Source organism: Momordica charantia (genome assembly GCF_013281855.1).
Source record: "Momordica charantia cultivar OHB3-1 chromosome 6 unlocalized genomic scaffold, Mcharantia_2.0 BLBB01000006.1, whole genome shotgun sequence".
Classification (NCBI taxonomy): Eukaryota; Viridiplantae; Streptophyta; class Magnoliopsida; order Cucurbitales; family Cucurbitaceae; genus Momordica; species Momordica charantia.
Genome location: NW_028275164.1, coordinates 4007648 through 4022162, shown reverse-complemented (window position 1 = coordinate 4022162; position 14515 = coordinate 4007648). Strand labels below are relative to the sequence as shown.

The 14515-nt window shown below is 34.0% G+C and overlaps 2 protein-coding genes across 3 annotated transcripts; one reads left to right on the top strand and one right to left on the bottom strand.

The window, feature by feature from the left end:
* The first annotated feature begins 885 nt into the window (after positions 1-885).
* SDG4 (SET domain group 4) lies at positions 886-8710 on the top strand. The gene is made up of 11 exons (XM_022279671.2): positions 886-1314; positions 1804-1956; positions 2895-3059; positions 3663-3689; positions 4347-4461; positions 4760-4856; positions 5144-5237; positions 5402-5480; positions 5725-5896; positions 6734-6814; positions 8300-8710. The coding sequence occupies exons 1-11, from the start codon at positions 946-948 to the stop codon at positions 8454-8456; spliced, it is 1509 nt and encodes a 502-aa protein (XP_022135363.1). The 5' UTR covers positions 886-945; the 3' UTR covers positions 8457-8710.
* A 273-nt stretch (positions 8711-8983) lies between these two features.
* On the bottom strand, positions 8984-10524 carry LOC111007348 (gamma-glutamyl peptidase 3). Of its 2 annotated transcripts, none has more exons than XM_022279692.2 (3): positions 9901-10524; positions 9266-9595; positions 8984-9178 (listed from the first exon to the last, which is right to left on the bottom strand). In XM_022279692.2, the coding sequence occupies exons 1-3, from the start codon at positions 10225-10227 to the stop codon at positions 9164-9166; spliced, it is 672 nt and encodes a 223-aa protein (XP_022135384.1). In that variant the 5' UTR covers positions 10228-10524; the 3' UTR covers positions 8984-9163. The 2 variants fall into 2 exon arrangements, with proteins under 2 accessions (XP_022135384.1, XP_022135383.1); XM_022279691.2 differs by having other exon boundaries at positions 8984-9161; positions 9901-10513.
* Between the last annotated feature and the right edge of the window lie 3991 nt (positions 10525-14515).

The window sequence follows — 14515 nt, the reverse complement described above, 5'->3', positions numbered from 1 at the left end:
TTAGGATTAAATTCAAATCTTATTAATATGTAGGTAATTAAAACAAAATGCTTTCAATTAGATTAGAATAAGATAAACTTGAAGAACTCAAACTATATTATAACTTTAAATTAAGCCCAAAAAAAAAGAGTACTATTCACCAAATGGATGCAACCTGGTTTTGATGACAGGGGTGTGGGGGCATCAAATGGGTAGTCTTAAATTCAAATGGCGATGTGGTGCAAGCAGGAAACAGATGTATTAGTAGGAAGATAATTGTCAAATGCTTGGAAGATATGACAATTCAATACTGATTTAAGAAACCTTTACAATCCAGAGAGTTTTGACATTTACCTTGAAACAGACTTTCTAGAACTCGCAAATCTGTCGAAGGATGAAAATGCAAAAGATGTAGCAGAGTCAATTTGGAGGTTGGATTTTGCTGAAATTCCTTTGTGGTTCGCATTGTTACACTAAATCTGTTTAAGTGACTTTGTTTCTTAAAAAAAAAGGTTTACCATGCTATTGTGAATGTAATTTTGGAGATATATATCCATTATCGTTGAATTATGTAATTTTAACTTATTGTAAATGTAATTATTAGTTTAGAACGATAGATAATTTATTTATTTGTGAGAAGAGCATGGTATATAATTAAACAGTGTACCTTTTGGGGCGTCCGTGGTACCAAATCTGTCCGTATTCTCCTAACCACCTGCGAAATTTTAAAATTCCCGCGCAGGCCATTTATCTCCCCCCGCGCACATTGGCTGATTAAAAAGCAAGACCTGCCACGGCCACACGCGGTGGCAACTTCGTAAATCCATGCCGACAGTTCGGTCTTTACCGTAATTTCACGAGGCTCCTCCTCCGTGAATATATAATTTCATTTCTCCCGCCCAATTTATTCTCATCTACTTCGCTCTCTGCTACTTTTTGTATGCTTATTTCATTTCCCACAACAAAATGCCAGACTTGGGAAATCTCTCACTCTCTGCATCTATTATGCTCACTCGGTGCCCTAATCTCAAACCAGTCGTCGATCCTTCTGATCTGACCTCCACCTTCCTCTGCGATCAATCAGTTAAATCTCTGGCCACTGACTGTATTTGGGGCCGGGGGTTTCATTGTCAGTTCCTCAACAACGATGAGGTCGGTGGAGCCTGTGAAATTAGGGTTCCGAGGCAGAGCGCAGACGCGTTGGACCGATCTAAAAAGCCTTTCAGTGGGAAGACTTTGGAAGACCACGTGAAATCTTGGGTCCGGAGGAAGCAAGAGTCGGGCGTTCCCGAGTCTCGGTGTTCATTTCCGTTTCTCGACGGCTCTCGGAAGATGGTAATTTCTCTACATGTTTTACTTCTTCATCAGGTTTTGCAGGTGTCATGTTTTACGGGGCCCGGTAGATTGGGCAACATTGTACTCGATTTAGTATTTAGCACGTCTTTCTTAGTTGGAGTTCCATTATTCTTGATTCAAGCGAACTGTATTTTCTTTAAATTATTAGGAATTGAAGTCCCGGGTAAAATTTTGAAGCTGAATCAAGTGTTTTCGTGGAAGTATCATGTTGGAGTAGTTCACTTTCCCATAATAAATGCTTGAGGAGGAAATGATTTAAGACGTAGGGCGTAGGAAATTTTGTTGGAGTAGCTTATGACGAGAATTCTTGTCCCGTCGATATTAATTTTATCTACAAGGAAGTTAGTTGCTTTTGCTTCCCCTTATTATAAATGGACTTGCGGCTGTTAACTGAAGATTCTAAACAAGATGCTTGAACTGCAATCTAAAATTTTATGTCGATTAAATCGTTTTTTCTGTCTGCTCCAGGTAGTAAAAGAATGTCTATGTTGCCGTAGACATATATTTCATGGGGAGGAGGTCCAATGCACTGTTCGTGGCTGTGGAGGAGTTTATCATGCAATATGTGCTAAGGAAACCTTGGGGGTCTCAAATCACAGGAAATTCAAGTGCCCCCAACATGTAATCTTATTATATTTCCTGTTGAACTATATCTATCCTTTCAAAGAAAAACAGTGACAAATGTCTTCTTTTTTCAAACAAAGCGTTCTTCTGTTTTCATTACAACCAATTAGCTTAAGCTGTTTGTTGACATCATTAGCTGATAAGTTGCTTGTTTTTCTTATTTCTTTCCAAAATTTCAATACCTTTTAATAAGACGACTACTCGGGTTGTTCTTATCTGTCTACAGATATTTATCAAATTCATTCAATGTTTGTACGATTTTATTCCACCGGGACGGGCTATATTCATCTAGATTTAAAAATTCGATTGTATTTTCATGTACTTTCCTTCCCCCCAATCCGTAGAGGACAGAATCCAAATTACATCTAAAACAACGAGCCCATCTATTTATTTTTAATTTATCTCTGTTTTTTTCTTCTTCTGTTTATAATTTTAGTCTAAGATCGAGTTTTAAATTTTACCTAAAAACGTACTTATATTAACATAAATTTAATTAGAATAATCAAACCCAATTGGTTAGGATTAGTATGAACTATAACTAGCAAAATATTAGTCCAACTAAGCTTAACAAGTAAAGCTCAATTGCACAACGCCTTTAGTGAGAGCAGTCTTAACATTATGAAGGCAATGAGAATTTAAGTAGTCGATGTATGTTTACGAAAATTAATAGCCTTTAGTTATTTGTATTCTTCTAACGTGTTTGTATCATGCTCTTGCGGCATGTACATAAAGGATTCTATAGTCTAGAGAATCAAGCTACAGTCTAGAGCATTAGGACTATCAATCTATGATAAGTAATGGATTACATATATATATATATATATATATATAACTGAACAATGAACTGTTTTGAGTGAATTTTTATACAGGGCTTTTATCAAATAGTGGGAAACAGTAGCTGATACGTGTGTGTGTGTTTGTTTTTCGATAAACAGGAGTGCTTTGTATGCAAACAAAGACTACATTGGAAGTGCATACGCTGCACTATAGCATCGCATGATAAATGTGCACCATGGCCAGATAAAGTGTTGCATTTAATAAATCAACCTGGAAGAGCCATCTGCTGGAGGCATCCATCCGACTGGCGAGTGGACGTAAAGGTCAATTTCTTCTATCCTTTACCTCTAGAATTGTAATTAACTCTCTTTGAAGCAGCTATCTCATGCTCAACGTCTTTACTGATTTGAGTGTATGTAAGACGTTCTTTAGATGAATGCTCGTATAAAAGATTCTAGCTTCTTTCTGGTCGCTTTCAATTGCATTATGCAACGGTCGCTTTTTGCTTTTGAAGACAAAACTACTTTGATTATGGTAGCATGCTTAAATGAATGACTACTTTGCTCTTTGGAAAGTCCATGCGAAATAATGGCTGCATAGGTGATTTCTTGTCTTCAGCTATCATATTATGCAGTTCAATCTCCAGTGACTGGTAACTTCGAAAGTCTGGCATGAGGTGGAGCTTCCTGTGATCTTTTATTTGCCAATTATATTATTAGTATTTTGATAGTGTATGTAATTCAGGCTTGTTATAACTTTTCATTTCATTTAAAAGATACCTTGTTTTAATGCTTATTATCTGGCTGGCAAATCTTGTCTTTGACCTTTTTCTCTGTTTTTACTTTCTTGTTGAAGTTTTACTTCTGCATCTATATCTTTATTCTTTAGGCTGGCTGACAGGACTATTATATTTGTTGAATGGACAGCATGCAGTGTCAACAAGTGACATAGAGGTTCGATTCATGAACATCTTACTTTATTAAATTCTCTCACCCCCTCCCCCCGTGGTGAACATGTCGAGTATTCGTGCTACATTTTGAATTTTGAAAGCATATTGTTTTGATTATTAGTCGGAGCACTTGATCCAACTAGCTTTTCAGAATGCTTGAAATCAATTGTCTGGAAACAAGCACTTCTATTTTTTTTTTTTTTGGGTTGTGGATAATTTTTCGACGTTTTTGTTTGTTTTCAATATGTTATGATCAACCTTTTAGCTTGATGAAAACCAGCACCATATACACGTGAGACTGATGCGATTTATAACTCTAATTTTAAATTTGAAGCTGTCTTTATTTTTTTCATTTGAATTTTCACTTGAAGATTATTGGTCAAGGTATTTATCGATTTGAACCGAAATATGTAATTAGCTTTCTCATGTCACCTGTTCTTTGTCTATAATGTAGTTTCATGACTGAATCTATATACGAAAAATTGACAGAACATGCCAAATGTAGAATGTTCTTGGAGTTGAATAATCTAAAATTTATATTGCTTGATGTCCTCACTCGCCAAACTTTCTGGAGAAGAAAAGGGGTTCCATGATACATAACGTCATAAGTCGCGTTTTCTATCACCGTATCTCATGAAATTTCTTTTTACTTCAAATTTAGGAGGTATTTTGTCGCTTGCCTCTTCCATATGTTGACGAGGAATTCAAGATTGACATAACATGGAAAGATACGGAGAAAAAGATGGAACCACCGCCATACACCCACATAAGGCGCAGTATCCTCTTGTATTGTCATTAAGTTATGTTTTAATACAGAAGTAGATTACTGTTAGATGATACATAATGTAGGCGTAGAAATGCATTGTCATGATGATGATAAAAGTTTATTTCTAGCTTCTTTGCAATAATAAAAGTTATCTCCTCTTTTTATGGGCACGGCTTATTAACAAGTTTTTCTTAGAAGTTTCTTGAACTTCTTCAGATTGCTATTATTATTATTATTATTATTATTGATTAGTAGGTTTATTAAATTCTCGCTATAACAATCATACCATTTGTCTTAACTGAGGTAAGATATTTATCTAGTAAAGAAAAAGCGGGATAATGGCGTTGCTGATGGCCTTGGATGTACAAACTGTAAATCTGAATGCTCCGATGACTGTGTGTGCAGGTAGTCCTAAGATCTTCTTTGCGTCTAAAATGATTAATTATTGATGTCTAACAAATTATGTTCACTTCTTATATGCTTGTCACAAAAACATGCACGATGTGCATATAAATGTACTCTGTACAAGTGTTCTTACGACACCTATAAAAGTTGTGCAAATTTATAGACACATATATGCTTTATTTCTACGAGTTCGAAATTTATTTTGAATGAATAAAGTGAATTTATCAAACTACTTTCTCATGCTTAACTGTTCCAGCGTTAAATTAGCTCTGATTATGGCTTACTAGGGTTCAATGCATAAGCTGCTCAAAGGCTTGCCATTGTAGAGATACTTGTACAAACAGACCATTCCGTAAGGAGAAGAAGATCAAAATTGTTAAGGTAATTGTTTGATGAATTATACATATATCTAATTCTCGAATTTTTTAGATTTTCTATTCCTTGAATAAGAATTGCTATATTTCTGGATATATTTTATCGATGCAGGTTGAGGTTATTTCTAAATTCCCTCTTTTAAAGGTTACTTATTGATAAACTAATTTCAGACTGAACTATGTGGCTGGGGTGTGGAGGCAGCTGAGCCTATTTGTAAAGGTGAATTTGTCATCGAGTACATTGGGGAAGGTATTTCTTCTCGTTGTTCTTTGCAATTTGCATGCAACACAATCAATTTATTGATGCTAGATAAGTCTCTACTTGTCTCTATATTTGTCAAATTAGGGAGTCTACGTCAAATACAATTTTTTCCTAAGCAGAAATCTTTCCCTTTAAGCTTTCTAGTAGAGTTGTGTATGGGAGCCTAATGAGAGTGAAGGTTATTTCTTGCTTTTTTGAACGTAACTTGTTAATATGTTTGTCTTGTTCTCAGTTATTGATGATGCTCTATGTGAACAAAGGCTTTGGGACATGAAATATAAAGGCATGAAGAATTTCTACATGTGTGAAATTCGGAAAGACTTCACGATTGATGCAACTTTTAAGGGAAATGCTTCTCGCTTTCTAAACCACAGCTGCGATCCCAACTGTAGTCTTGAGAAGTGGTTAGTTGATTTACCTTCTTTGTTTGCTGGGATTTTAAACAAGTTTACATGTCATTTGTGGCAATTTACTCTGTGTTAACAATTATATACCGTACATAAATTAATAATTGATCGAATTCATAAATTAATAATTGATCGAATAATTTTGCAGTTGTCTACCTCCACAGCAGTAATTTAAGTTTACATGTCACTTGTGGAAATTTACTCTGTGTTAACAATTATATACCGTACATAAATTAAGAATTGATCGAATCATTTTGCTGTTGTCTACCTCCACAGCAGTCATTTAAGTTGTTGCAAGCTGACAGCATGCCATTATAACTGCCTCATGGACAAACTATGCTCTTTCTGTCGTATTAATGATATTTATTTCATAGTCATTGATTTTTGCCCTTTTCATGAAATAGTGGAGGGAGCTCCCCATGCTAGTAAGCTTATAAATGTAATTAATCACGTCAGTTTCATCTCTGCCCTTTGTAATGTATGAAAACCTGTATTTTTCTAGACTAACCAAATTCTCTGAGTGTTGACTCTTGTAGAGGAGGCTTGCGTATTGGATGGTGTTGCCTTTGACATTTGCAGAGTAGTAGACGCTATTGTTTTTATATACCATAGATTAACTTTGTCGTGTTGGAGACTTTTATTTTACGGTTATGAGAAGACAATTATCACTTTTATCTGGAACGTTAAAGATGATAATCATGTCAAATGTACTTGTAAATCCCTAGCTGCACTTCTGAGTACTAATAAATTAAAGAAATTCGTGAATTGTATGTCCTAATAGACTAATCTTACAAATATGAGATTCTCTGACTAAATAATATTGGTTTTGAACAGGCAAGTTGAGGGTGAAACACGTGTTGGCGTGTTTTCTGCTCGATCAATTGAGGTTGGAGAGCCATTAACATATGACTACAGGTACGTAAAAGTACGGTCTATTTCATGTGACTGCTATCTCTTATTTGCTTGGTTGGAGCAAGGGGCATATCGTAGACTGATATTTGGGACGTCCTGCGACTTTCGGTGATCGTTATTTTTAAGATTATACTGGTATAACTTTATTTTGGTTTTTCGTTTAATTTTTTCATGAGCATGAGGAGATTCGAAACCCAAGGTGTGATGTTCATTCCCATGCTGAAAACTCACACTATTTTGTTTTTAATAAGAAACTAAATTTTTATAGAGAGAAATGGAAAGAAATACAATAGCATAAAAACCAGACAATATAAAACCCTGATAGCATAAAAAACAGACAAGATAAAACCCTGATAGCATAAAAAACAGACAAGATAAAACCCTAAAGAAAAGAAGCTCCAATCTAAAAGAATTAATTCTTGACTGATAATTATAAAATACTTTAGAAATCAACCCCACAAAAAATTATGAAATCTAATAAGATCTCAAATAAGCTCCGTAGATCTTTCTACCTCTAAAAAATCTATTATTATTTATTCCTCCCAAGCCAAATATCCTACAAAATGGTCAAGAATCAAGCCTGCCACAACAACCTTCCTATATCTTAAATAGGGGGACAGCAACACCTCCATCATCAGTCCCCAAAAACTCCCCAAAAAATGAAAATGATCCCATAAATTCTGCATGAACTTGACAAGACCACATAATGTGGTGAAGATCTTTAAGGCTCCAACACACCACTGCGAAAGAACGTCTCTGAATACAATCGAAGATGTTGATTTTCTCATATAAGACGCGTCACCTAAAGAATTAAAAAATTTTCGAAATTTTGACCTACCAAAGAGAGGTAAACAGTGGAGCAGAAGATGGACTAGAAGGGAAGTCAAAATATAGAAAAAAGAACTACAGGAAAACCCTTGGAAGGGTTAGGGAACCAAACCTGAAAATCCTCCCCGCAACAAAAAGGAACATATGACAGCATAAGAAGCAAGCCGGAGACCTCCGAAGTCCCCTCTATCCATCAAACAGACGTCAGAGGACGACTGAAAAACTTGCACTATTAATCTGTAGTGAGAGTTCAGTTGCTGAATCAGAATTTTGTTTCTGTTAATTTGCTATGTACCTTATTTATTCATCCTGTTCATATGATTGGCATCATCATCCTAAACTTTAGTGGAGGATAGGGAAGTTATTGGCTTCTTTGGCGGACACCGCCATGTTTGCCAAAGGAAAACATATTTGCATAGGTCAAAGAACAGGGAAATCTGTTGCATCACTTCTGCTGTATCGAAAATCTAAAATCATAGAGGACATTTTAGAATTTGAACTATAAACTGATCGGCTTGCTTACCAGTTAGGTTTCTTTAGTAATTTTTACCTTTTTTAGCTGATGAAACTTGTCAAGCTTTATAATTTTTTCGGGTATGGATAAATGCCAAAGTTACATCTTATATTGAAAAATGAACTAAGTGATTTTTCATCTTGAAGATTTGTGCAATTTGGACCTGAGGTGAAATGCCATTGTGGTGCTCCAAACTGCCAACGCTATCTTGGAACCAAAAAAAGAATAAGTGCCATGGACCTCTTCTGGGGTACAAAACGCAGGAGAACCACAGCAGCTCGTATAACTGGTATTACTGTATGATTCATATTAACTGGTGTAGTTGGGTCAATATTACTGTACATTACTACTCTTGATATAAAGTGGGCCAACACGCAAGAAGAATAGGAGCAAAATAAGTACAAATGCCATTTGTTGCAATGCTATTAAATTCTTTGAAATTCAACAAACCATTGTGAAGTTCTCCAGAATTTTCTTGTTGGAGAACGTTGATATTGAGGAATACGTGTAATTGACTTTACCCAATTTGTCTAAAGCGATCAAAGAATTCTTTTGTAGTATTGAATGTTTAATGTTACTCATTGGAGATGATTTCATGAGTGAAATTCAGCTAAAAAGCATCCATTTGATAACCTTTATGTACTCAATTTTATATTTTAAAAAAAACCCTTTATGCTAAAATTGTATTTAAATCTTAACCCCACTTGTATATATTCGAAAAGTATGGCATAATCTATTTCTATATGTATCACTGTGATTGGATTGATCCTTCTAAATTAGAATGATTAAGGTTTCTTATTCCTCTTCCTAGTAAACATTTGTTAGCCATGTAGTTCAACAAAAGATTCATACTAATCAACAATAATATTTTAGCATTCCATGTGATTACAATTAAAAAGCAGATTCCATTAATCTTCCTTTGAGAAACTTCTTGCAGATCTTCTCCCACCACTTTGTATCTGGTTCTGCCGCTTGCAATCCCAGCTTTGCATCTTCAGCAAATTTCCTCTTCAAAAAATCATGATCTTCAATAAGAAGTTAAAAGGTAAAAAAGAAGAGATGAAACTATAATCATTTTTTGATAAATTGGGATTAGAAAATTAATTATGTACCCGTATGGAGTAATTATTGAGGAGGTGATCGACGAGACCGTAGAGAATGTCTTTAGAATACTCAGGGTGGCCTTGAATGCCTAAAATATGGTCTCCAATGGCGAAAATTTCAACACCTGTCTTGTCTGAGAAGCCTATGATTTGAGCTCCATGAGGTATTTCCCAAACTTCATCTTGATGGCACTCTATTATGGACAGATTGCTTGGCATTTCACCCATATCTTCAACAAACCTCCACTCTGAACTCTCCATTATTTGCACTTTTCTCACTCCTATATCCCACCCTGTCTCTGCCCTCCCAACTTTTCCTCCCAATGCCCTACATAAAACCTGTCACAAACATACAAATTTCAACTCTTCAATATACACTTATATCAAATAGATTTTCAATAGATAGCCTACTATTGCAGAAATTCAAACCTAGATTCCTTCCTTCAAGTATTGAATTTGAAAGTTTTAAGTTTAGACTACACATAAGTTTCCTATCTTAATATATTTTGTACCCTTTGTTTATAATATTAGTTTAGGAAATATTATTTTCATGTAGTCTATCTAAGCTTTCTGGTTTACAGAAAAGGACATGTATAAAGGCAATAGTATGTGACATGGGAGGGTGTATAGAATGCATATATTACCTGATGACCAAAACAAATGCCAAGAACCTTCTTCTCCATTGTGTCAAGGGTCTGCAAGAGGAAACATAGATCCAAAATCCAGGAGTCATTGGCATAGGCATCGTGAGGGCTTCCACTGATCACAAAACCATGGTAGTTTTGAAGCTCATCAATGGCGGGAAACTCTCCCTCCACCACCATAAACAAATCCCATCTCTCTCCTTCTTCTCCAAAAGCTGCAACGAACACACTGAAATACCCTCCATACACTTTCTTTGCATATTCTGAGTCCTGCACTGCCTGCAACAGTGCGTATCTTTTTCCACCACCTTCTTCTATCTCCACCATTATTATTATAACAATACTTTGAGCAGCTTTTTAGGAAATGGTTAAAGCTCTCTCCTGTTTGGCTTTTCTGGAACAATGAGAAGCTCCTTTATATAGGAAAGCTTTAAGTATCAACTGGAAAATCATGAGCTTCCAGATGAAGATATTATTTACATATAGCACCACAACTTGTCCTTTTAGAAGCTACCAGAATAACGGTCACATTGTGCCAACTTCATGGATTATCCTTTTTCTTTTTTGGGATTTTGGAAAAGAAAATCTTGCAAGAATCATGGTCTGATTGACTTTTTTGTTTTTTATTTTGTTATTTTTTTTTTTCAAATTTCCCAGAACTGCTGTTAATATGATCACCTTAGCTTTTCCTAGAGTGGAATCAATTGAATTTAAACCAGTTTTAGAGGTAAAAGCATTCAAGAAGGTGTGGATATTTAGATGATTCATTTTCGTAGTGGGTATATTTTCAGTGTGAGATTATTAGATTATAAGTTAACCTTTACACTTGGTATATTAAATTTATTCTGTTATTCGATTCCATTTAAGGTCGGATCATGAATAGTGTAGAAGGTTTATTAGGCCGGTTGGTTGATATTCCAAAGTTTGTTTCCCATTGATAGATTGGAATCTCTGTGATTGGTTCATTCCCTATTTCTTAATTCTTCATTCTATTAAAGGGAGAATTGGGTTTGGTAAAAAGAATTTCAGGAGAGGCCAAATGCATCACACACACATATTAGTTAAAATATAGTTTGTCGTCTCTGTTTCTACTATGGTCCATTAAGTTTAAACTTTTTTTATATTTATTCCTAAAGTTTTAATAGATCTCAAATTCATTATGCGAGGTTAAAGTTAGACTAAAATAATAATAATAATAATAATAATAATAATAATAATAATAATAATAATAATAATAATAATACAGTTTATTATATTGTTGATAAATATCTGGTATGGAGATGACAAATTTAACAATATAGATATGTTATACATTACCTGCCTTCAAATTAAGAAGAGATAAAGTTGGAACATATTCAGGAAAAAATGTGTGTAACAAGAAAACGCATTACATCAATTTTTGATTATTTTAAGGTCACTTATTGAATTTGAAATTTGTTTAAAGTTGAGAAACTAAGAGCTCGTTTGGCAACATTCCCGTTTCTTCCCGTGACCAATTTTGTGAAGAAATCTAAGTATTTTTCAACTAACTTTGTTTCTTGGAACATTCTCACAATTGTATAGAAATTTTGGAAACAACCAAAACTAGTTTCTCCTTTCTTATTTCCATTTTCAATTTGTTCCAAAACATAAATAAAAAGGTTGTTTAATCATACTTGAATTCTTAGAGGTTGGAATCATGCAATACACTTTTCTTCGTTAAAAATAAAGGAACATAAACAAAAAAACGAAACGTTACCAAACGAGCTTTATATATATATATATATTTTGTGACGTAGTCAAAAGTGAGGGCAGCTTCTAATTACTATGGAACCAAGAAGGTTCCGTAAAAAAAAAAAGAAAGAAGGAAAGAATCAAACACGAAGAACATTGTGAAATATAATCTTTAGTGAAATCGATGAAGAGTTGTTGGAAAATTAGATGCTCCAGAACAATTTTTCCTTCCACAATTCTATTCAGTAAATCACAATCACACAATACAAATAAAAGATTAAAGGGAAAAACAAAAAACGATATAAGAATTTATACTGGTTCACCTCAACTATTTATGAGCTACGTCCACTAATAAATTGAGATGAGTTTCACTTTCACTAAACACACGTGATACAGACTATTCAAGTCTCTTTTATTTGGATTAGGTACAAATACAACTTAAAAAAAGGGTTCTAGTTATAGGAAGTCAAAGATCATAATCCTTATTAGAAAAAAACAATATTATAATCCTCGTAAGAAAACAATATCCTACTCTTTGTAAGAATCTATAGAAGTGTTGAAAATCTTTTTCGGTATGAATTTTCTATCTTGATTCCATTATCTCAATAGGAGTCCTGTTTACTCAAATTGACACCCAATTAAAACGAAAAAGGTTAATTTCGACTTAGAGTGATGAATTGGATCCTAATTGATAAATGTATCATCTTAAAGGTCGATTGTATCACAACCCTCGTTACTATTCAACTAAAAAAGATTTAACTTGTGGCATCTTAAAAGGACAGACAAATAGGACTCACAATTAAACAGTAATTCCAAAGAACAATGTCTTAAAAAGCATTTGCCTTTTGCTTCCATGAAATTTGCTTTTCTTTTGACGTACCAAACAGCAAACATCTTGAAGTTGAAAGGGAACTGAGCATTTTATTACTTTTCTTTTCCCGTTATTAAAAGAAAAGAAAAGAGGCTTGCTATCTTAGGCTAGACATTAACCAAATAGAGATATTCCTTCGAAGAATCATTCTATAAGAATAGTAGCCATTTGTCATGTGGCTTGAATAACAAAGTTCAATCAAATTTTAGGGGCATTGATCGTAAATATGATCATATCCATAGATGACAAGTTGGAGCTCATTTAAATGTTAAACTAAATTTAATCAAATAAATTTCTTTCGAAAAAAAATTTAATAGAATAATTATAATTGAGATAATCTATTATGATAAATAAAGCATGGTTTTTTATATGTTGAGAAATATATCGTTTTATTAATTTTGTGCATACTTTTTAATAGAAAATAAGAAATTATGCATATAATTAAATTGATATCAAGTTCGATTTGACAATTTAATACTGAAATGACTTTATATATATTATTAATATAGCGTTTTAATAGATATCGAATAATATCATATTCGATAATGTCTAAGTATCGAAGACTATGAAGTAAATGAAGTCTCTATTTCTGATTTTTATTATTATTATTTTTTTACTATTAAATGCTGGAAATCAAGTTCTTTGTCAGCTGGCAGATGTAAAATGACCCGCCTACATTCTTGATAACAATTGGGCCCAATGAGCCCATTCACAAAACTGGGCTGGCCTCATTTAAAGTCACCATCCTAGAGGTCGAGTTGGGCCTGACTATTCATTATCCTTTGGAAAGTCAAATATGTTTTATTTTTGAGTAAATAAAAGTCTAATATCATACAAACAACAATTCCCACAAATAATTGTAAATATTGCCATAAATAGAAAGCATGTCGATTAGTATGATTTATCTAAGCCAACTCATATTAATGAATAATTATTATGATTACAATCTATATAAATATATATATATACCAACACAATTTAGTTACATAATAAAAAGAAAAATCCGCTCTAATATGTAGCCATCTCTCTCTCTCTCTCTCTCTCTCTCTCTTTTTTTTTTCCTTTTATTTATGGGAATGGAAAGGCTTTATTGGGGGCCCATAAAAATTGGAAGTTGGAAGGAAGTATTCGTTTTGCCGTCTGGAAATGGAACCTGGCTTTCTGCTCCTCCACTTATCTTTTTAGTTTTATCCAACGTAAAAAACAGCCCCTCTTTCTTTCAAAAAAGTTGTGTGTTTTTGCTTTTGCTTTCTTCTCTCTTCTTCTTAAATCTTGCCCTTCTTCATCAAGCTTCCTAAATTGCAAACCAAAAAAATGACCTGCAATTGGAACCTCCCTTCTTCATTCTCTTTGTTCTTTTATCTCCCTTCAATTCCCAAACTACCCTTATTCCTTTCTTCTTTTTTTTCTTAAGAAAGGATTATGAAAATGGTTAGCTAGCTTAGCTAGTTAGCCATTTAGGTCTGCAGCAAGCAAAGCAAGACAGCAAACAGCTATTAGCTATGTATGTAAGGTTTTAGAAAAATTAGTGCTTTTTTTTTTTTGGGAATTTGAAATTAATAAAATAATAATGGGTGTGGGACAAAGTCAAAGAATGGGGTGGTTTGTCATGAAAAAGCAGCTAATTTTGAGTACTTGACTCCATTTTCAATCATTTTCTAAACCATTTTTATTATTGTCTAGGTCCTAGAGTCCACATTCACCGCAAAAGCAATTGTAAGATGAGGGGAAAAAAAGTTGGGTTTTTTTTTTTTGGGTTCTCCTAAGGCTGTTGTTGTGACAAATTGACAATCAGGTCCCTCCCTGTCCTCAATTTCCCCACTTTGAAAATTTGAAAGCTGACGGAAGGAAATCATTTTAAATTTGGTTTTTATGTATTTCAGAAAATTAAAAAGAGATGGAGCTGTTGCCATCTCTTCAGATCAGATCAGCTCTCCAAATTTATTTGAACATTTGTACTGTTTCTCTGTTGTTTAATTGCTGGCTTCTTGAATTGAATACCATATCATATCAGGACACGTGTACGGCTCT